The sequence below is a fragment of the Balearica regulorum genome, chromosome 6 (assembly GCF_011004875.1).
Source record: "Balearica regulorum gibbericeps isolate bBalReg1 chromosome 6, bBalReg1.pri, whole genome shotgun sequence".
Taxonomy (NCBI): domain Eukaryota; kingdom Metazoa; phylum Chordata; class Aves; order Gruiformes; family Gruidae; genus Balearica; species Balearica regulorum.
In genome coordinates this window covers 38,310,290-38,332,930 of record NC_046189.1, presented here as the reverse complement: position 1 = coordinate 38,332,930, position 22,641 = coordinate 38,310,290, and the positions used below count along the sequence as shown (strand labels likewise).

Sequence of the window (22,641 nt, the reverse complement as noted above, 5' to 3'; positions counted from 1 at the left end):
GGAAGTCAAAATATTTTGGAAGCCGATAATCCTGTAAGCCTTAACATGGTATAAAAACAACAAATAAATGCAAAGTGTTACTGTTACACATGCCTGCCTGATCAATGGTTTTCACATATTGATCTATAAATGGAGTTGACAGTCTGTGTTGGCTGCACATTTTCCAAGCAGCTCTATTTTTGTACAAAACCAATACGGGCAATTACCTTTGTTTGAGATGCCAAGTCTTATCAATTCAATGTGATTTAGTGTCATTTTAATTAAATATCAGGATCTACTTCAGGACAATCTATACAAACAAAGCCTCAAACTTGACTATAAGCTTGATTTGAAGTAAACATGCACAAGCCCTGCAATTTCAAAATATGGCTCAAAAACTCTGCTAAACAGAAGGCTTATATTTTTAGCAATTTTATTTCTGTCTTTTTGGCTAGCCATAACTTTGGCAAGTGTTCTATGATCACAGGAGTAAGAAACAAAAGAAGATTGCTTCCCGTTTCCCTGATAATGTATTAGAGAGATAAATAAACCTACCAGTTTGTTTAACCTAATCAGAAAAAGCTCTAATACATTAACATTTTGGAATGTCTAAATAGGTTCTAATTCTTAATATAGACACCAATAAAAAAAGACATTTCATTGTTTGAAGTTGTTCTGAATGAAGCAAAATGCACTTCCCTGGGGTTTAACAGATGAAAATAGCAAATATTCATTTACATTGCAAGTTCAGACACTAACATTAAGCACGGAAAGAGCCCTTGCTTACCACAGTCTGTGTCCAGCTTCGTGATTTGTGCTCTTTAAACTCTACATTAATATCAATTTCAACCTTTGCAGGAAGCTCAAGCATTCCCATCGCAAATAAATAACGTAAACCCCCCAAGAATCTACATTTAGCTTTTGCATCAGTTAGCTTACGCGTTCCACATTTGCATCTTTACTACTATGAAATGCACAAGTGCATATGGCCCTGCTGATGTATGATGTATACCCTTCTTTGTCACACTACAGAAAATAATCTGTCCACCTTCAAAAGTATAGCCCCAGGTGTGCTCACAAGCATCACAGCAAATGCTTGAGAATACAACAAATCCCTTAGAGAAAATTATGTATTTTCTTCTCTATAAATCACCAGTGATCTTTCTAGTTTTGTACCTGGTTTTTGCCCTTTATTGTCCAGAATGTTTGGGTTTTTTTTCCAAATATGTTTTAGAAATATATATTTCTATTGATTGTTCAAAATGTGCTAAATGCTGATTGCCTTAATCCACCGAAGTCAGCAGGTTTTGCGTAAGTTGGGTAAAGAGGATTTGACCCATTTTTTAATAGAACATAGGGTAGAGTGCACATGCCGAATATGGGCGGTGGAAGAGTAACATGGAGTCCCTTTTTCAGCTAGTCCTAGTTTTTATAAAAGGAAAATCTTTCCAATGATAGGACAAAAATAGCCAGGCAATGTAAAACAGAAAATAAGCATAATCAGTGGATACCTTATAGATTATCAACTAAACAGAGGCAGACGGTTGAAAATAGCAAATGTCCAAACAGAAAGATCAGGATGAATCCTTTTTATCTTCTGGCACAAAATAATTAACTTTGCTTAACATACTGGTAATATGTATCTTTTTGCAGGGATCTTTTTGTATCTTTTTGCCTTTAAATGGAAAAGTGAAGACTGCGTATATAAGCGCACTGGAAAAGAGCATCATAAATTTTACAACGAGATTGCTAAATGTGTGTATATAGATATATACACACACGTGTGTGTGTGTATCAGTTGGACCCTGCTTTTCCCAGACTCTTGGGGTTGGAGTCCTCCATCACTTTCCTCTAAATCCTTCACAAGTCACATGCCCGGATTCAGATATGTCAGCACGCAGTTGACACGTGCAATTGATATTTCACTGCTCTTTTAACTTGAATTTCACTGCGTTTAAAGCATGTATTTGAAAACGTTTGGATCCTTAGGAATTCTGCTTTTAGTCTGGGCGTTAGCAAACAACTTTAAGAGGCTTATTTAAGTAAATACGCCAAAACACTTTCAGTCTGTCAATATCTAGTCAGAAAATTCTGCATGGCAAAAAGAGATGAAAAGAATTGAAATAGAAAGGAAATTAGTAGCATGGCAAGCTTTCAATCTATTATGTCGGAGCCAAGTTTGCTTGGTGAAATGACATATACTCAGTAAAATTCCGCTTTTATATAATTAGCTACTAAACAAATGCAACACAAAGCAACTTTTCAGCTCTCAGCCAATGAAAATATATTGTACCTGCTATGGTTATTGGAATGCAGCAGTGAATATTTATGTCTAATTTAACTTTTTAGAGCCCTTGCTCTGTAACAGTCCAGCATACTATCCCCAAAACTAAAGTTATGTAACAAGGTAATATCAACAATGAGAAACTGCATGATAAAATCCTGCCCAAAAGTGAAAAATGCTAATTTTGTCTCATTTAGCAGCTGGATACAGAAATGCTCATTAGTTTTAAGAGGGTTAATCCTTTTAACTTTTGCATATTGATATGCCAATTATGCCTAATTGTACAAGAGGCATCAGTCAAGGTAATAGTGCATAAACACATGAAAGTTATTAAGTACATCCCAACATGTAATAAAGTAGGTGTTAATTGGTAGCTGAGTTCTGCAGGCTATTGAGGTGGATAATTCATTGAGAGATGGATCACTTGTAATTTCTCTACATAATTCCTTTTGCAGTCTCATGCTGTGATGTTTTCATGCTTGTCAAAAACAACTGCAGCCTAGTGCCTTTTGTTAAACACAGCCAATAAAATATGTTAGGCATCATTAAATATACTTAACTTTTAAACTTTTTCAAAGGTACAGTTCTTCCTGATAATACATTATAGTATTCCCAGTAAATTACTATAAGCATCGTTTCAGGTTTGTAATGGAGGAACATTTCACGTCAGATAAAAAGGAAGAAACAAGTACACTGTGTCTGAGGCACACAATATCGTTTAAATGGAAGGTAAATGAGTGTCCTATCAGCTGCTAAGATCTAAACAGATTTTTCTTTCCAGAAATATAAGGTGAAATGAGTTAAGCTATACCAGAGAAATTAACGATTAAAATAATACATTTCTAAATAAGTTGGAATTTTGAGTTCAAACTTTGAGTAAAAAGGGAAGAAAATACAGCTGTTATTGTAGGCTTCCTCTATTTAATAACTTTGTTAGAAAGCTGAATATTTCATAGGAATCCATTACATCAACAAAACAAAAAATTAATGGCTGGCATGGTAGTGAGAAGTGACTGAGACCTGGGAGTCTGTCCCCAGCTAGCAGAGTTTTCTCCCTCATTTGCATTCTCTGAGAACAAAATGGATCTGGAGTCCAAAAAGTGGCTAACATTGCATAAATAATTTTGTAACATCATATGGCCTCAGCTGCAAGTTGCCACCATTATGGAAGAAAATTAACCAGGGGAGACTCATACCAATCAGTTTGTTTAGTAGCTCAGAAGGAGTACAGGGGCAGGGACACAACTGGCAACAGAGTTCATCACTAACTATTTAATTTAAAAAAAAAAAATGGTAATGGATAAAAAAATGACTCAACTCTTTCAACACTGTGAACTAATAAAATAATAAGAGAACTTCAGTGTCTGATTTTTCCAATTCATTCATTCTTACAGTGACATTTTTGTTACTGACAAAGTTGTCCTTTATTTACTGAGCTGTAATTTCCATCTCTTTACTCTTCTCTGGTTTTAGCATTTCACCTTTGAGAAATTGTGGGATAGATCTGATCCTGTAAGAACTATTCTCCATAGCAGCCGTATTTAAGTACTGTAACACTTGAGAGTTGAAATGCTGAGTAGATGCTATGGTCCCGGCCACCAAAGCCAAATTTTTTCTTTCTTTGAAGGAAAATTGTTATTCCAATGCCTAGCTATACTCCTAAAAATGTATTAGTGCCCTTAAATCCCTCCTTGGAAGGGATGATCATGAAACCAGTATCTTAACCACACTTAAGATAATTCTGTAGTTAAAAAATTGGAAGACTGAGAAAATAGTAGTATTTTACTTACAGGCTCAGCGACTTTCACATTGTCGGACAGAATCATAGATTTGCTTTGGCTCAGTCTGTCATGGTGACTGTTGGCATTTTTGATCCTCATTTGAACAGCCCCCGTACTGTGGTGGGAAGGATTTGGCTTTTCAGAAGACGTATCAGAAGTTGTAGACCTTTCCATGGTTACTGGGGTGACCTGAAGAACATAAGAGTATTAATCCAGGGACCCTTCATACCAAGATGTCTCAATGCCAGTTATATGTTACTGTAATCAGGAGAAGAAGCAGCTGAGTTATCTTGCTGGCAAGATCTTGATCATCTTTGAACACCAGGATAACTATCAGCTGTGTCAGCCTGTAGTTTTATTATTGTCCTTATCACTCACCCATCCAAACAGCCTTGGAAGAGTTAGTTTATGTAAAAGATTATCCTTATCTCAAAAGCCATTCTCCTCTATGGTGTAATCTCCCTGCAAGCCTCTGTCAAGTCCAGCTGGCAGCCACTACACTTTGTCTTTGGCCTTGCTCACACTACACATTTTAAATCTTGCAAAGGAAAACAACATGCTGTGAAGCCAATTAACATATCTTACCTCCACAGTTCAACATAGGCGTGTTACAAGTGTGTTACAGGACCACGCTGCAACCCTGCTAGTGTCCTATATTCAAACCCATATCTAATAAAATTTCTCTTCATTTTAACAATTCTACCAACAGCTTGGATGGGATTTTTGTTTCTCTGTTCATTTTCAAAATTCTGAAATGAGGAAATGGCTGAGTGCCTCAGCTCTCAAGCCCTTGGAGGGATCAAGGAAAACTTGTACATAATGATCACCTTCTCTAGCAGTGCTGCTGTTCAACCTCCTGTCTCAGCACTAGTACAACTCAACAAGCTGTTCTAGCTGTTCGAATTCCCGAAACATTTTCCATCAGCAAGAATTGCTTCATACGTCCTTTACAAAACATCAGGACGGTGATGTACAAAATATCAGGACAGAGTACAATACTTTCTCTATTTTTCGCCCCCTAGTCCACCCTGGCACTGCTATACGTAAATCACGGGTGAAGTAAAGTGCTAAGAGTCACAAGAAAACTTGCTATTTATATTGCTATGTAACCATATGAGAAAATGCATAAGGAAGAGATACTATATAAGCTGGAATTGCTGGTTTCCCTGCTACGGAGCCAGGGAAATGGAAATCCATTTAAGTGCAGTTATAATATAAACTATCGAAAATCAGCATTTTCCAAAGGGGTTTGAAAAGCACAACTTTTTCTAGCAACATCTGCCCAACCTCTGAAGACTCTAAAAGATGAAAATCCCTGATTTCAAGATAGTCTGTTTCTATAAAGGCATCAGAGCAGAGGAAGATACGGTACTGGTGTGAAGATGGGAGATGGAGATAAGGAGTACTACTGCACGTCTCTGGGCAGGACCACAGCTGGTGTGCTGGTGGAAGGACACAGGTCTCATAGCTCCACCCTCTTCTGGCCTCACTAAATCAATTCCTTACGGGAAACTGCCTTAGATGTAGAGGACAATAATGAGACGTCATGCAGTGACAGAATGGTTGAGTTTGGAAGAGACCTCTGGACGTCATTTAGTCCAACACACCGCTCCTCCGGCCCCCCGCTCAAGCAGGACCACCTAGAGCTAGTTGCCCATGCCCATGTCTGGATGGCTTTTGAATATCTTCAGAGGGATTTAAACTCATGCAGCCAGAGATATGGAAAAGTGAGGAAACACAGCACTCTTCAAGAGAGAAATGAGAACAAGAAAGTGTTTCAATATTAGCCATTACTCTCTCAACGTTACATGCCATGACAGAAACACTAACTTTAGTAAAAGCAACAGTAAATCTTATACTCATTGGCTATTTCCTCCATTGAATTAGTTACTCAAGGATCCTTACAGAAGTTGAACCACAGAAAAAGAGAAGAAAAGTTTGGCTAAAGTGATTTCGGGCTACTCAGTAGTACGCACATCTATTTCTGCTGCAGAGCTGGTATATGATGCTGGGAAAACCTCCCTACATGGCCCTTTGGGAGATGGCACTGTGTATTCTTCCTCTCTGAGACACCTACCACCACCCTTTGGAGCAGTCACCACTCGAGCCCACGTCGCAGGGATACTTTGTCATTTTGGCAGTCAGGTCTGCAGCAGCACTAAGCAGGAAATGATTTTTTTCCTCTTCTAAACTTGGAGAGTCAAACCATTTTGTATTTCATGTTGGTATCAAACCAAAATTGCTTCTCAACAGATTTTCAGTAGGCTCCAGGCTGGAGAGCTGATCAGACTCGAGAGACGAGAGCAACACTGGCTCTGTCACTGATCCAATGTTTGGCTGGAGCACATCTCTCAGATTTTCCTCTGAAATCTCCCACCTATAAAACTCTGACATATCTCTTCTTGGGAGCATTATGACTTTTAATTAGGTAGTCTCTGTCTGGTGTTGTCAGTACATGATGTGCTATAAAAAAGTTTAATAGTATGACAAAGTCATGCCCTGGATCTCAAGTTGGAGCACGCTCAGTAAATGACAAATCTGCAAAGACTTCTGAAAATTTTTATTCTAATCTCGTTGAACCTTTTTTTCCCCAAAATTGGAACTAACCTAATTTTTCCCAAAATTGGAACTAATCCTCACACATTAGAGTATTAAAAGGAGAGTTTCTGAGGCACTAAAATTACAGGAACCACTATAAAAGAAAATAAAAAACCCAAACCGTAACATTTCCTCCACCAGTTTTTATTTGTCTTAGTGTAGAACATGGTGAGATCCTGCAGAATATGAAGGAGATCTTGCAGAATATGAAGGAAAGATACAAGTTACAAAAGTTTCTCCCTTCGGATTTCCAGGTAAAAATAGTTTGCTGCCCAAACTCCATTAAGACTCCTGACAGCATTACCAGCTCTGCATGCCAGTAGATGGCACCCTGAATATGAGGTCTGCAAATGCAACGGCGTTGCATTCATTTTTGCAAGAAGAATTTGGTAGTACGTCTACTTTGCCCTCTTTTCTTTTCTTTTTTCCCCTTTTTTTTTTTAAACTTTAAAAAAAAAAAAATAAGAGGAGAAGACAGTCAGGAAACAGATAAAATATTAACAGAAAAGAGAAAAAGGATCCTATCTGATGCTTTTATGATATGCTGCTTCCAAACTGGTATTAGCAGCATCAGGGCCAAGTTTGGGCCGGTTTTGTAGGGGAATTCGTTTCAGTTACTTTGGAAGGCAGAGCTGCCAAGCCCTGTGCTACTGTTTGTGAGGCACTCCATGTTCATTACATAATTAGCTAATTTGCCTTTTGGCTAATAGCATCTGGATATAAATTTTAGTTTTGAAACCTCCTACGGTTGATTTGCTGGAGAAAGGCATTAAACCAAGACAGACTTTATCCTCCCTCCCTGTTGTTTATAGGGTTCCTGGAGCAAAGGGGCAGCATAACTTTAAGGCATTCACCTAAGAGAAAGGGGACAGGGGAACATCCTGAAAAACCCTCTTAGAAGCAGCTGTTTTGGAGCCCTGTGGAACAGAAGTGGCAGGTGGGATAGTAGTGGAGAAAAGTCAGGGAACAGTACAGGTACAAGAAAAGTCCCTGACATAAGGTTGGATGGATGATACAGGAAGAGAAAATTGATTCATAGGGTGGTGCAATAAAAGATTACCTTGGATGTGAGAAAGGAGAACTTTAACTTCTGTAGAATGGGGCAAGAAACACTGCTGAGCTGAAGAGACAAAAATCATCTTTCTCGCTGGGATAGCAAAACCAATTCAGTCCTACACTGACAGGCACTTTTGGAGATACCCTCAGGAGTTCAAAAGCCCTTGCTGAAGGGCTCAGGTTCATACTTTAAATGGATTCACAACCTGTTCTGGTTTTAGCTGAGACAGAGTTAATTTTCTTTCTAGTAGCTGGTGTAGTGCTGTGTTTTGGATTTGGGATGACAATAATGCTGATAACACACTGATGGTCTAGTTGTCGCTAGGTAGCTGTAGTGCCTTCACCGAGTTAAGGACTTTTCAGCTTCTCACGCCCTGCCAGGTGCACAAGAAGCTGGGAGACCACAGCCAGGACAGCTGACCCAGGCTGGCCAGAGGGACATTCCTGACCACAGAATGTCAGGCTCTGGAGAGACCTGGGGAAGCTAGCTGGGAGGTGGGACGGCTGCTTGGAAACAGACTGGGCATTGGGTTGGTTTTGGTTATTTCCCTTCCACACGTGGTGAGCAATTGCATTTGTGCATCACTTGTTTTGTATTTATTGTTATTATTCTCTTCCTTTGTTATCTTATTAAACTGTCTTTATGTCAACCCAAGAGTTTGGGTTTTTTCCATTCTCCTCCCCATCCCCTTGGGGGAGAGGGGTGAGTGAGCTGCTGCGTGGTGCTCAGTTACCGGCTGAGGTTAAACCACAACACAGCCTCAGTGGGTCAACGCTTGCAGTCACTTCTTGCACTAATTGGTCCATGTGTTTGGGATGCTCAGAGAGGAGACAAGCCTGCTCCAGGAAGTAGCACAGCATCTCCCAGGTGAATCAGGTTGAATTGAAGCCAGAGCTCAGACACCAACTACAGTTGTGAGGTGGCTGCTAAATAGTCGACATTTTATGTGTCTGGCTGATCAGCGGTTGGATCCTAAAACCCCAAATTCTAAATGCACAGTTAACTTTCAAACACATGGTGTGGAAGTAATGAGTATTACAGGGGTGAAAAACAGAAATGTTATTGCAGATGCAAATTTGTACCCGCAGTAAAGCCATCCCATTTCCGAGAATCAGGCCCAGGTTAAAAGAGCAGCACAGCAAATTGTGGAGATCAGATCTCGGTCTTCCTCACAAAGTGCTGGGTCTTGGCAAAACTGTTTTCAAGAACATTTTTTGTAACATTTATTCTAAAAGCAGCATTTTCACAAAACCTTGATGTTTGATAACAGTGAAAATATTTAAATTAGTTCTAATTTTCCTTTGATGGCAAAAAATACTTTCCTGCCCTTTCTCTTCAAAAAGAGAAAGGGCGTGATAAAGGAAACAAAATAACATTGTTAGCTTTCCAATGAAAAACAAACCAAACCACCCTCCCCTCCCTTCCTTTTCCTATTTACAATTTCCATGCAAAAAAGGAAATATATACTTTTTAGCTTTTTGCAAAAATTAGTAAAGTGAATTGTTCATCTCACTGCCATTCTTATGTCTTTGGTAGCTTAATTATAGTTTCTATCTCACAATGACAGCCAGTAAGTATTCTCCTCCTACAGCAGCCCATGGAGCTACAGGAAGCTTCACATTTCGTTTATCGGGTTTTTAATCCATGTTGGCATGTTGCTTTGTCCAGAAATCGATCATATAATGAGTAGAATGATTGCTATTACCCAAGAACTTTATTTCATGAATTTTGGTACTGTATTGGTGAAGTTAGTACATAGGTTTCCTACAAAGCAAAGAATTAGCTCTCCAAGAAACAAGAGGATAGAAGGATTTCTCAATTTTGGCTTGAGCTATGCCTATGCTTCCTACAGCTACATATAGTGAAAGACAGAATGCAAATGTTAATTCATTAGCAACTCGTACCAAGTAGAAGTTGTAGCGAGTACATTTACCCAAGAAAGGAGAAAAAAAAAAATCTATCCATGATTAATATGATTTGTTGCATTTGGTTTTCAAGATTATGAGATTAAAAACTTTGTATATAATTCTCAGTATTTATCAAAATAATCTTTTAATTTCTAACTTCATTCCGTATGACATATGTACCACTATTAAGTCAGAAGCATAATGGCCCTGAAAGTGTTCAACATAGTAACGTGAAAACACTGCAAAATTAAAGTGTGTCTTGTTACATTTACTAATTCCATTCTTCTGCTGAAAAGCATGTTGTACACGAGGAGCATCCGTTGAAACCTAATGCAACAATATTACAGAAGAATAGAAATGAGCACTAGGTTCACCATTACGTTAGACCCGTCAGCCTGAAAAACTATAAAAGTGGAAGAGGAAGTAAGAGTTAACAAAAGAAAAAACAAGATAATGCCACACACGTGGTGAGTCAGAGCATTCTTGTAAAGGAGAAAATGTATTGCTGTGTCTGTGAAAGATGCGTTTGAAATCAACACAACTACATAAACATTGCTGCTGCTGGGTTTTGCTCTTAGCCTTTGCTACACTGTTTGTTATCTCTGCTGAAGTACAGCTCTGGCGCCGTAAGTGCTTGAACACACAACTGATGGAAATAAAGGGGGGCAGATGAGAAAACAATAGGTAAAGAGAGGGAATAACAAGTGAACTGCCACACAGCTTTTTTCAGTTATTCTTATCTGCACTGTATTTTTTTTTTTTTTCCTACCATCCCCACCATGCTGCTCTCACAGCTAACGTCCCACATCTGCGCCCAGGGCATGGACACGAACAGCGAAGGCTGCTGAGGGATAGAGTGACCTGGGCTGGTGCCCAGAAGAGTCCTGAAGCCAGTTTATCCGATTACTAGAAGAACAGAAAAATCCATTGTAATGAAAATACAAAGCAGATGTAACATTCCTATGCCTTTTCCTTTGCAGAAAGATGTCATCCAGCCTGGAATACTTTGTACTTAGGAAGTAGCATTCATTTCAACCATCAGTCACATCTCTAGTCAAAGTAGGAGATCAGAAATGACACTACATCACCATGACCTGGGTCTTTACTCCAGTTTTATGCTTTTATATCAGCTAAACAATAAAACAGAATTTTGTGTCAAGTTCAGTCTGCTGTAAAATGTTAAACGTCCTAAACTCAACAGCACAGTTCCCCTTATCAACCAAACTCACAATCTCATCAGCAAACATCAGTGAATTAGTTGATATATCCCAAGTCCTACAAAATCCATGCTCATCAGCATTGATTATCACAATCCCTTTTAATTTTTCTGTTACAGCCATATTAAATTTTCGGTGGTGTGTCGCAGAACAGACAACACACTAGCAAGGTTCATGGAGGTCATCTTACCTCGTGCGTCTAAAGGCTGGCTTTGTAGTCACTCTCTTCTAGTCTAGTATTTGAGGACTTTCTGCAAATAAAAGCAGAAACGGCCCACAGGGTTCCTCAGGCAACTCCAATTTACGTGTAGAGTTACCCATGCCTCTTCTGTGGTCAAAGAGAAGAGTAAAACATTTTTTCTTTCTTGTTTGTAGCAATATCTCACTGCCCAGCATTTCTCTGTTACCACATGTGGAACACGCTGCTCAGCACATTATTTACAATTTTATTTATACTCTGAGGTATATAATCCAATCTCAGTGAAGGATGCACATAAAGGCAAATTTCTTGACACAATTTGGCCTGAATCACAGCAGACTTCCTAGGCAGTAGTGCAATACAAGTAGTAAAGAATTTTCAAGCATCATTGTTAAGCAGCTCCTTTATCCTTGATATTTTAACTTGGTCCTTGATATGATGACCATTTCAACCTTTTTGGTTTATTCTCTTATATGAAGACAGGGTTATATTTTACCATAACTCTTGGTTAATTACTATATAATTCTCACACTTGAAATCTCACAGCTTAATATCCAATAGGAACAAAGTGTGTTATCATTTAAAATAATTTCTTCCTAGTTTGTGCAATACAGGACGTGCAGTTCCAGACAGGTCTGAAAGGCCTGATCCTGACCTCCGGGTCGCAGTGAACCCACTGAAGTTAATGGATGTACAGCAAGGCAAAAGTAACTTCAAGCACACCTGAGGAGGAAAGCTAAAGCATTTACTGCATTACGGAGCCAGGTATGGAAATACACTTTATAACAGACTGCAAGAGGGAAGGACACAGACTTGCACCATTGTACAGCAACGTAGTTTAATTTTGGGTCTATGAACATACTCTAAGGTTATTTTGATGACTGAATTCCTAAGAATTAAAGCATTAAAATGCAGTACTTAATTTCTTATTCCTGATAGTTACCACACATATTAAGGAACATGTGATTCTCCACTTAGAGTACGTCACAGACCCGTATGGGTGCAGAGTCTACACCGCACCACACCTTACAGACTGTTGCAGTTTGATATTTCAGTGATTTCCTGTCCATTCACTGCAGCACTAAAAATAGGAGTGGCTTACTGCTATGAAGATTGACTGTGAGTTTTTTCTATTTTTCAACTAGTAATACCATCTTACACAATAAAAATTTTAAAGGATAAAATAAAATAATAAAAGGCTTAATGAGTCCCACTTTCTAGCAGATGGCAGCAAAATATCTAAACCAAGTATACAGCTTCAGTGAAAATATTATTCATCTTTACAAACTGTTGATTCGTTTGTCTCAAGGACTGGATGAAGAGAGACATGAAGGCAGAAAATTTAAATAGCTGTGCTAGGCTGGCAATGGCTATCAATGAGGATTTAAGCAGGGACCTAAAGTGCTCCTTTGTGTCGTTCTGAAATTTTGTAGAAGATGATAACTGAAAACCCCAGGGTCTGCTCCCTGCTGTATGTAGACCTTTAAAAATAGCAAGGTCAGATGAAAAAGAAAAATAGGTATCTGGAAAAGCTACTTGTGCCCTATAGGGCAGAGATGTGCTATCTCTGGAAATGTTTTCCTACCTGGATAGAAATGGCCTGAGAATTAGAGAGAAAAGAGAATGGGAGACAGTTACTATTCCAAAGTTGTGCAGATACCATGACAAACTCTTCACATCTATATTTAATGACTACAGATACAACTCTACAGATACAACTCTGATCCTGTAATTCTCCATGACCTGCTATCTACAGGACGTCTCTGCAGCAATAAAAGCTTCCTAGTAAATATCGCTAGGATATTATTGGAAACAACAAAACCACATGCAAGAGAGTAAAAGAGCTTCTTCAAATCAGCAAGTGACCGCATATGGTCATGTCTCTTCTTGCATCATTTAGTTTCTTAATCATATAACAGGGGAAGGTCTAAGGAAAGGTAACAGTTGTTTCAAAAGTTCGTCTGTCCCAATATATCATATGGGATAGCATAATGGAGTCTATTTTCACCACTCCTGTGTCAATTTAATATCTCAGTTTCAAGTAGAACTTGAAGCTAAAAGTATCCTTTGTGTACAGTTTGGCCTGCATATGTTCTGGGAACAGTCGTCCATAGTAGAAATTCAGTTGAATATGTAAAAGAACATGCCTGGGAAAAATTGCTACTTCTAGGTCTTCCTGCTGGCAGCGCATTTAATTTCATTTCTTTCTGGAGTGCATCTGATCCGCGACACCTGCCTCCATTTTCCATGCTGTGCAAGCTAGACTACAATCCTTCAAATGATGAATATAGGCCGTATATACACAGTATTAAAAAAACAAACTATGAATATCACCTGATATGTAACACTTCTAATGCATCCTACAGCATTGAGTATTAGAACAAGTATGGTTTAGACATTAGACCAGTGGCAGCAAGTAGTTTACAGCATCATAAGAGTTCATAACAATTTAATTGATTTGACATCAAATAAGACCTGAGAAGTGCTAAATGGAATGCTCGGTTACTCCTGACCTGTCCTCACCTAACAGCTGAAGAAAAGATAATTTCCTTCTACTTCCTTTCTTTCTGCTATACATTTATATACTGCAGATAAGTGCAGTGTAAAGTCATGGCTTTCCAACCACCCACAGGTAAGACTGACCAGCTCTAAACTCATTTTACACCTGCACAGGATGCTTGTTGCACGGTAACTTTTTAGTTTAAAGCTGTCTAATTCTGAATTAAAAAAAAAAAAAAATTCAATGTTTTCTCTAGGAAGATCACATAAGAATCACAAATTTTCTCCGGTGCTTGAAAGAAATCTGTTCCTATAGCCTAAATGTTCAGAAAAGTGTTGTTACTTTTAATGTTGCCAGATCTGAAGTGATGAGATACTATGGGAAAGGTTATTCTTGCAGTATTTACAGATACAAGCAGAAGCAGAAGTGACAGAAATTTCAAAGTAAGACTGCTTGAAATACTTCCAGCTCAATTTTGCAGAACTTCTTCTCACAGAGATTCAAATATTCATCCAAACTTTCTATGCTTACCTGAACTAGACATGTGGTGATGGTAATTTTGGAACAGCCCAAACTCCCTGGAGAAGTAGAAGACTTAGTACCACAAGACAAACTGATGTATTAGAAAAATATTTTTTAAACGCCTCAAAGCTTGCTGCAAATAACCAAAGAAACAAACTTCCTATAAGTTCTAAATTTGAGAGCTTTGCCAATAGAAATTTCGGTTTCAATTTGACAGCGGCTGTACAAACGAGCTATCATACGGCCAGGTCGGGTAGGACGTTACAGCACATTTGTGACCTGCACCACATTCACGTACAGGCACACGCTCCACTGGTTGACCCATGGTGGAGGAGGCATCTCACGTTCATCACTGAGTAAGGCTACACACAAGTTTTATCCCTCTCTACCTCTGAATCAGTTGCGCACTACCAAACACTTGGAGCTGTTGTAAGTCATGCCTCAGTTTGCTTCCTGGTCCTTAGTTCCTGCACCAGCAGCATCCCTTTCACTAGGAAAAAGGCCTTCTTGAGCTCTGTTAGGCCTTTGGTGAGGCAGTGGCAGTTGTTTTAATCTCTAACACTTTTGCCGAGGGCTATCTTAAAGAATTCCCTCATCTTAGGAGTTTAAATGCACATTTGCTATGTCTTAATCCATTTTGGAGTTCCGTATATCCATCATCCTACAGAAGACATGTCTGTCCAACTGAGATACTGAGATTATTGAATAGGAAAGTCTTTAAAGCTACTCAGACTTAAAAATAAAAAAATAAACTTATGACAAAACTATTTCTTTCTCACACTGCCTGCCTCAGCAGTGTCTACAATAAGAGGCTTGTCCCTTATTCAGACAGTAAGACCCTCTCCCTCCCAACTCCGCAGGATAATGTTCAATTCCCTGTGCTATGCACATGAAACTGTCCCTGCTACCCTCTCTCAGTCCTCCATACATATCTGCAGCAGTTTTTGTGCTGTGATCCTGCAGCTGCTCCCTTACTACTTCTCACTGCTCCCACTTCCCATCTGAAGGGGGGAAAAAAAAGCTCCAGACACTTTTAATCTGTTCCCACACTCCATCTCCACTTTCCTTTGCAGAGCTCCTGGTGCTGCTCTTGCAAGAGACGCTGCTGTGAAACGCAGCAGAGCCAGCACCTACAATTTTAGGAGAAAACTTTTAAGCTACAGCAGGAACTAGAACGGGAAATTCTTTGTGGCTTGCATCAAGCAAGCCCCTCTTCTGCATTTCCTGGGGCCCCCAGTTTGCTTTCTTCACCAGCCGCCTCTGCCATGGCCCAGAGCGGAGCATAAAGCGGCAGGAGTGCCTGCCCCACCACGCTGCTCTTCAGCACCACGTGGCAAAGCGGGGAGAAGATAAAGGTATTTGTTTTATGTGATAGTATCTGATATCACATTGTGTAGGTAATGTGTCTGCTTTCAGCAAGAGGGAAATACCAAAGGTATTGTGGTATCAAAAAAATATTTTCTTTGATTATCCAAGAAGTTTGAGCATAGGCTCTGTTAATTATACCTAAAATTTCCACTGCAAATGTACATTGTTTTGTGAGGGACCAATGAAAACTTTATTTCACTAAGGTGGTTCAAGATGACTCCAGAAACCTTGTAGGCCAGGGAACCAGAGCCCACCTGCAGCACCAGTCCCATCACAGACGTGCTGCACTTGGTCGGGGCGAATCAGAGTCAGCGGCAACCACCGCAGGAGAGCGATGGTGCCATATCCATGTGGAAACACCAACAGTCGTAGAAGAGTGGCAGCCATTCATCCGCCCCCAACATTGTTAAGAGCAAAAGTACTCAACAAGTAACACATCTGCTGTCGGTTGTGGGTTTATTAGGTAATGCAGTAACATGTGGAGCTGATGGACTCCTGAAATACATTGTTGGCTGAAATTGCTGCTGTCAGCTCAGGTGAGCCCTTGCAGTCCTACGTACCCGAGTTAAAATGTCCTTACAGTGCATCAACATTATTTCCTAAACATCTGTATCTTAGTGCGTGCTACAAGTCTGGTAAGAAATCTCTGCATTTAACTTTTTTCATTCTTTTATTTTATGTATTTTTTGCCCCACATCTTAATAGAATCCCTCTCTTCACTTACTCTCACCCTAAAAAAGATTTTTATAAAAAGACCCAAACTTTAGATGAAAATTAAAACTAGAAAAGAAGTTTTCCAATTAAAATCTCTGTGCAGCAATTCTGAACATCTCAGGTCTACACAACTATACACTACTCAATCCAGAGCCAGTGCTAGGCTGTCCAAAGGAAAGTCAAGAATGGTTTGAAGAGACCAGTTTCACTGAGCCTCTGCTAAGACCAGGGCCACTCCGTGCCTTTACCAGGACCTAGGGATTAATGAACAAAACCATGTCAGTTCTTCATTATTTGGAGCATTTCTGCTTCCTTTGGCACTCCAAGAAGTGCAGATGGATTAATGTCACCTCCTAGTCCAAAAATCATCACAAGAATTTGATTACTCATTACTACTGGTTACCATATTTTGCTTTTGTTGCTAATACAGTAACCAAGCATGCAACATACTGCTGATACTAGAAACATTAATCTTTCTAGATCAAGCCTCAGCACTACTCAGCCCCAAGTACAAAAGGTAGCATGTGTCAGAGCGGCTCGGCCAGTTGGAAAGTTTGGTGTAACACTTTCCTAGTGGAAAATGTTGATTCATTTCTAGCAAAACCATTTGCTACAAATGCATTTTCTCTGAGAGAGCCCAAGGAAGCTTCTGTTGGTGTTTGCCATGGATAGCCATGGTGTTACCACCAGGCTCTCCTGCAATGTGTGGGAAGGTTTGGGGGAGCCATCATCAACACGTGGGCTGGGAATCCCCCAAACAGTGGGACACGTTGCCAGTGTTGGGTCCATTCCCCCACTGTGGACTGCTCAGTTCCTCCAAATCCACTGTCCCAAGCAGACATCTGGCTAGCCAGGCAGCAGGTGCCTCCTGAGCCACAGCTGCAGCAGAGACACCAGAAATGCTGAGAGCATCCTGACGTACAGCAGGCTGGTGATGAACCCACGAGCCATGGAGGTGACTCTTGGAGACAGAACTCCAGACCTTCGATTGTCTTCACAACATATCTGTGTCATTTCCCTCCTTACCCTCAAAGGAAGAGAGTTTAGTAACATCCTGAGCAGCAGGCAAACAAGTACGCATGCTAAGGACTATGTCTTGCCTAGGAGGAACCTCTGTATGTGGTTCAGATAGGCGCTTCTGTGTCTGATTCAGCACCCAATACACTGGTGGCTTTGCTCAGGGTGTGGCAGGAAAGAAAATAACAAAGAGCAAGCACATACTTAAAGCACATCTCTTCAGCTATAAGCTACATTTACTTCTGTTTTTTCTTCCTCCTTTTCTCCTCTTTACCATGTTGCAGTTGTGCTGAAAACTGATGGATGCCTTGAAGGAATGAGACGTCACTTTAAATTCATTTGCTCGAGGACTGTGCCTGTTTAGGATATCAGGCACAGACTTTGGAAGAAATATTCATGAAAAACCACAGTACAAACCCACAACACCCAGCTTAACTACAAGTGAATGATTTACTGGTTGTCAATCTCAAATGGCAGGAAGCACTATACTGTCTCTTAAACAACCTTAAACCACTAACCATAGTAATATCACACTTGCTTAGTTAATTTACTGAAGAAATGCTTCAAGTAGGTATCTGTGCACGGTCTGAGTATTTTACTACGTCACTTGCACATACCCCCAGAAGTTTAGAAGCTAATTTGGAAGATACCAATATCTGCTAAATAACCGTCCAATATCTTTCCTACCTAACTTCCAAAACTGTTCTTTCTCATACTAAGTGAATGAAAATACAGAGAAATGAAGAGAAAAAGGCCAAAATTTTCAAGCATGTATGAATTTTGGGTTCTTAGTTTCTGGCAAACAGGACTCACTTCTATACATGTCGGAACTCGACACTTCCAGGTGACTTCAGCATGAGCCAATAATGCACTGAAAATCTGCTCCACCATGACCGGGCTGAGTCCACAGACCGAGCTCTAGCATGAGTTAGATTTGGCCCATGGTCAGTTTGCAGCATCTAAATATCTGTGCCCAGAAAATTAATGTCTGCTTTTCTCATTCAGACAACCTTCTTAAAAAAAAAAAAAAAAACAAAACATATATATATATATAAAAAATAATAATCCAGTAGCATTTCTTTTGCTCCTATTTCAGCCAGCCTGGAAGTTTGCACTCCACGGTGCTTCAAGTTGTAATAAAGATGACAGGAGTCCACAGAGTCTGCAAGAAGAGGTCTCAGTCTTAAAATAAAAATAGATCTGCATTGAGGAAGTCCAGTGCAAATGAGGAGCTAATAGTGTTTGTTTTGTAGTTAGTCTCCAAAACACCCTTTTTATAGTATTTCTCAACCAGGGAAGACTGACAGAGGCATGTTGAGTGCGTGAAGGCACAAACGTAGCACCCAGCATGGCAAAAGAACAACCACCTCTGTCCTTCAGATGTTGATAAGAGAGCTGTCATTGAAATTAAGATTCATCAAGACCACTGGTTGAAGTAGACCAACTTTATGACAAGGTTTCAGATGCAGGTAACACCAATACCTCCTGACCTACACCAAGCTCACAGGTTCCCAAAGGCACACCCATCAGGGAAGTGTACCGTTGTAAGCAAGCTGATGGCACCAGGGCCTTCAACTTGCTCTGAGACTAAGAGGACATTACAGCAATTAGTTTGACGGTGACGAAAGCTATTGGAAGCCACCACAGGATGAAAAAAGGGACAGGTTTGTGCAGGGTGTGTAACCAGATAAAGAAATCTGCTGTTGTGCTCTGAATGATGCTTGATTATCATGGAAGATACATGCTCAAAAGCTGGGCCAAAATTTTATAGAATCATCGAATGGTTTTGGTTGGAAGGGACCTTAAAGATCGTCTAGTTCCAACCCCCCCTGCTACGGGCAGGGACACCGTCCACTAGACCACGTTGCCCAAAGCCTCATCCAATGTCTTTTCTTCAGGACTAATGCTATCAACAAATGAAACTAGGGAAATGATCAAAGCATCTTCATATAGATGAGATATCATCTTCATATAGATGAGATCCACCAGTACCAGCTTCTGTCTTTGTAGAAACAAGAAATAGGTTTGATGCATCCATGTGGAAGTCTTACTTAGGAGAAAAGTGAAATGTAGTGACTAGCTAGAGATCAAGCGATGCTTTGTTTTGTCTTCAAAAGAGATCAGCTCAAACACCACCTACATATAAAGGATTAGGATACATTCTGTACAACTGCCATGTTTCAGGTTTCTAATTAAGAACACACGTAAGCACTAACAGACTTCAACATCAAGAGACAGCTTTTAGCTGCATTCAGGCTTTAACAACTCCTTAAATGGTTAGTAACTCACACTGACTGAGCTGACACAGCAGAGAGGCATGTAAAAAAAAGTCAAGAAAAATAGACAAGTATCAGAACTGCACATTGTGAGCCTCAAAAAATTCAGAAGACACTACCTATAACCCACTAAGCCCTAAATGACTCAGTAGAAACAGGCCAGGAGAAGACAGTAGTTCCAACTGCTATAAGTCTGTGGGACTCTTTAGCAGAGAACAAAGCTGAAGTCTCTGAACACCACAGCAAAAGCCATCCTCACTAAAGCACTAACAACCACGATGAGCACTCCAAACTCATCAGGTGGGATACTACTTTTTAGGGCCTGGCCTGAAGCTTGTCTCATTCATATCTGTCACTGAAAAGAAGTAATAACTTTTGGGACCAGAAGTAAATACAGAAATCTAAACCAGACCTGTGTACAGCTGTTTCAATTAAGCTAGCACCACACTGGAGTTTGTGGTGGCGTGCCACCCAAACATCAGACGAACAATCAAAATGTACCTCTCATCATTTTAGTTTCTGGTTCCTGCCTCACTCCAGGTGGGGAGGAACATGCCCAAGCCCATGGTCTGATACAGACCTCTCCTTTGCTACCATGGCAATCCCAGCCCTGAGAGGGGCTACCAAGGGGGCCACAAACACACGCTTGGTTGGAAGAAGATGGAGTATTTCTTCCAAGATAGGGTATCTCTTGTATCAAAGCAAAAGGAAGTTTCTACAACAAATGCTGACAAAAAAGGCAAAGTTTTTTGTAATTCAATAATAGTGTACAGCAGGAGCTTTAAAATATAGAGAGCACTTCAGCTGCTCACTCTATTTGGAAAAGAAAATGAACAAATGTACGTTACAGATGTAATTGGATTGAGAGGTAAAGTGAACAAGAGATGCTGCTTTTAAATTCATTTCCCTTGGACACAAAGAGGTAAGTTGCAGGGAAGGGAGAAAATAAAGAAAAATAACTCTGAGAATTCAAACTACTTTACCAAATCTCACAGCTCTGTGGAAAATGCATTTCAAATGTCTCTAAGACATTGCAGCAGTAACATAAAAACCACTACAAACACAGCCCAGGAAGAGAACATGTTCTTTTTATACAATTTCCCTGTCTGTGCTGATTTGTATATACAGGCAGGACAGCTTTTTTTCCTCCAAAAAGTACAGAAAATTTGAAATGTAATCTTACAACACTGCGCTAAAATCTGTCTCCAATTAGTATGCACAATTTCAAAATGAGCTTCAAGCCACGTGTGATATCTTTCAACTCTGACCCACATTTCCAAAGGAAAAACAAGTTGCTTCTTACGATAAGGCTATCAGTTACAAACATGAGCACATGTCACAAAGTTTGCAGCAAACTACACGTTACCAGAAAAACAAATCTTCACCATAGAACAAATCTTGCTAATTCTGGCTCTCCTTTATGTGGCCTATAATCAAAGTACGTTATATTGTGTTATTTGAACATCTTCCTAAATTGCTATTTCCTTGTAAGGAAAGCAGCGTTTGCCCACTGACGGTAACGCAAAGCTATCTCTTCTGATAGAAAGCCTCGAGTGAGATGGGGACTCAGGACACACAACTGTTTTCTGGCCAACTCTGAAGCAGAGGAGGAATTAGTCTGGATCGAAAGAGCCTCATGCAGGAAACATGCTACCATGACATCTCCATTGCACAGCTCCACGAGGAACAGCATTGAGAGTGCCCATAGACGAACCAAGGATAGTTTCTGTGCAATGTCCTTTATGCCACCCCATGTCCTATTCCTATTAGCACCACCGATGAATAATAGAGTGGTAACAAATTTTTTGATACCAAGCAGGGCAAGATCTCTTCAGTCTCTAGAGATATTGAGTAGCAACCAAATGCCTACCCTTACCACTCACTAACTCTTCCAGTATCCACTGCTACTAATCACCTCCCTCGTGGTCACCAGCAGGGAAGCCAGTTAATCAAATGGGGCTTAATTGCACCTATTAAAGGCAAATGCTGGGAAACATGATCTAATCTCATTTCCCATCCAGTGCCACCAGCCTTTTCTACCTTTTGGGGACAACTAGTTAGTACCGGCAGGGACAAGACAAGGGGTTAGTGTTTTAGGATACTAGAGAAGGTCAGATATAGTTGCCTCTTGCATAGGATGCAACAGCTTTCCTAGATTCTGAATGCTAATTTTGCCTTTAAAACACCATTTCACATCTGTACCGTCTACGTTGTTGCTCGTTGCTTTCAAATTCACAAATGCCAACAGAAATAGAATAATTGTGTAATTAACATAATCTGTATTAAACACAAAATACATAGTTATGATTATTTTAAAAATCTTTAGCAGCAGCATTCCTAAACTGCATTAAGATGAATTTAAGGCTCCTTACCTACAGCTTCACAGACGTTGTCGTCTCATCTCAAACTGCCATCAACCAGCAACAGTTTTACTATTTCAAAAAACGGAAAACATCTAGGTCACATGTTTATAGGCAGCATTGGGGTTAATCTCCCATAGCTCATAAAGACAGAAAGAAAGCAGGAAAAAAATAGTAAAATAAAACCACTTCCTGCAACAGCAGAAGCTAACCACCTCACCAGTGAGCGACTTACACCCAGGTTTGGTGCAAAACTCTTCTGAATTGGCGAAAAAGCAAAATTTTAAAGTATGAAAGCAGCTCCTCTGTTAAAATTGCAAGAAACAGGGAGGGTTAGTTTTTGCAGAAGGTAAACATGAGGTTTGAAAGGAAATGCTGAAAGGAATTACGATTCTAAGCCTAAAGACCACTTCCCTTTTCTTACCTTCAATGAAACCCTTTAAGTACTGAAATAAATAGCTTGTAATAAATCTGCATTGCTATTTTGAAATGTAGCTTTAGTAAACATGACACTTACTTTAGATTTATAAAATAGCAAATTCTAGCCAATCAGAGAGCTTGCTAGTAGAAAAAAAAATAATTTACTTGTACTATTGCCTGATGAAGGTCACCCGGATAAACACTTCTGTTTCTTTGATTTTCTGTTTTAACACTTCTCCGTGAAGCAGCCCATGGAGAACCACAGGCACACACAGCTGCTGCCCCCTTCACTTCCCGTAGCATCTCTCACCATAATGGTCCCTTCTCAGGCAGGGGGAACCCAGAGAACCAGCAGATTCAGACACAGCTCTGCCCCTTCAGGGCTCTAGAAAAGCCCATTGCATATGCCTTCACCAACGTCTTCCCCCGTGGCCTTTTTTTT

General features: G+C 40.0%; 1 protein-coding gene across 2 annotated transcripts in view; it reads right to left on the bottom strand.

Annotated features, from left to right (window-relative positions):
* The window catches only part of ARHGAP15 (Rho GTPase activating protein 15), a 333,201-nt gene extending 310,968 nt beyond the window's left edge, over positions 1 to 22,233 (bottom strand). The window contains exons 1-3 of one of the 2 annotated variants that reach the window (XM_075757250.1): positions 22,204 to 22,233; positions 21,792 to 21,851; positions 4,054 to 4,233 (exon numbers count right to left, since the gene is read on the bottom strand). In XM_075757250.1, the coding sequence (XP_075613365.1) occupies positions 4,054 to 4,218 (165 nt within the window). In that variant the 5' untranslated portion in view covers positions 4,219 to 4,233; positions 21,792 to 21,851; positions 22,204 to 22,233. Of the gene's footprint in view, positions 1 to 4,053; positions 4,234 to 21,791; positions 21,900 to 22,203 lie in introns of those variants that run through there. The other variant, XM_075757251.1, reaches the window with a different exon arrangement.
* Positions 22,234 to 22,641: the final 408 nt, after the last annotated feature.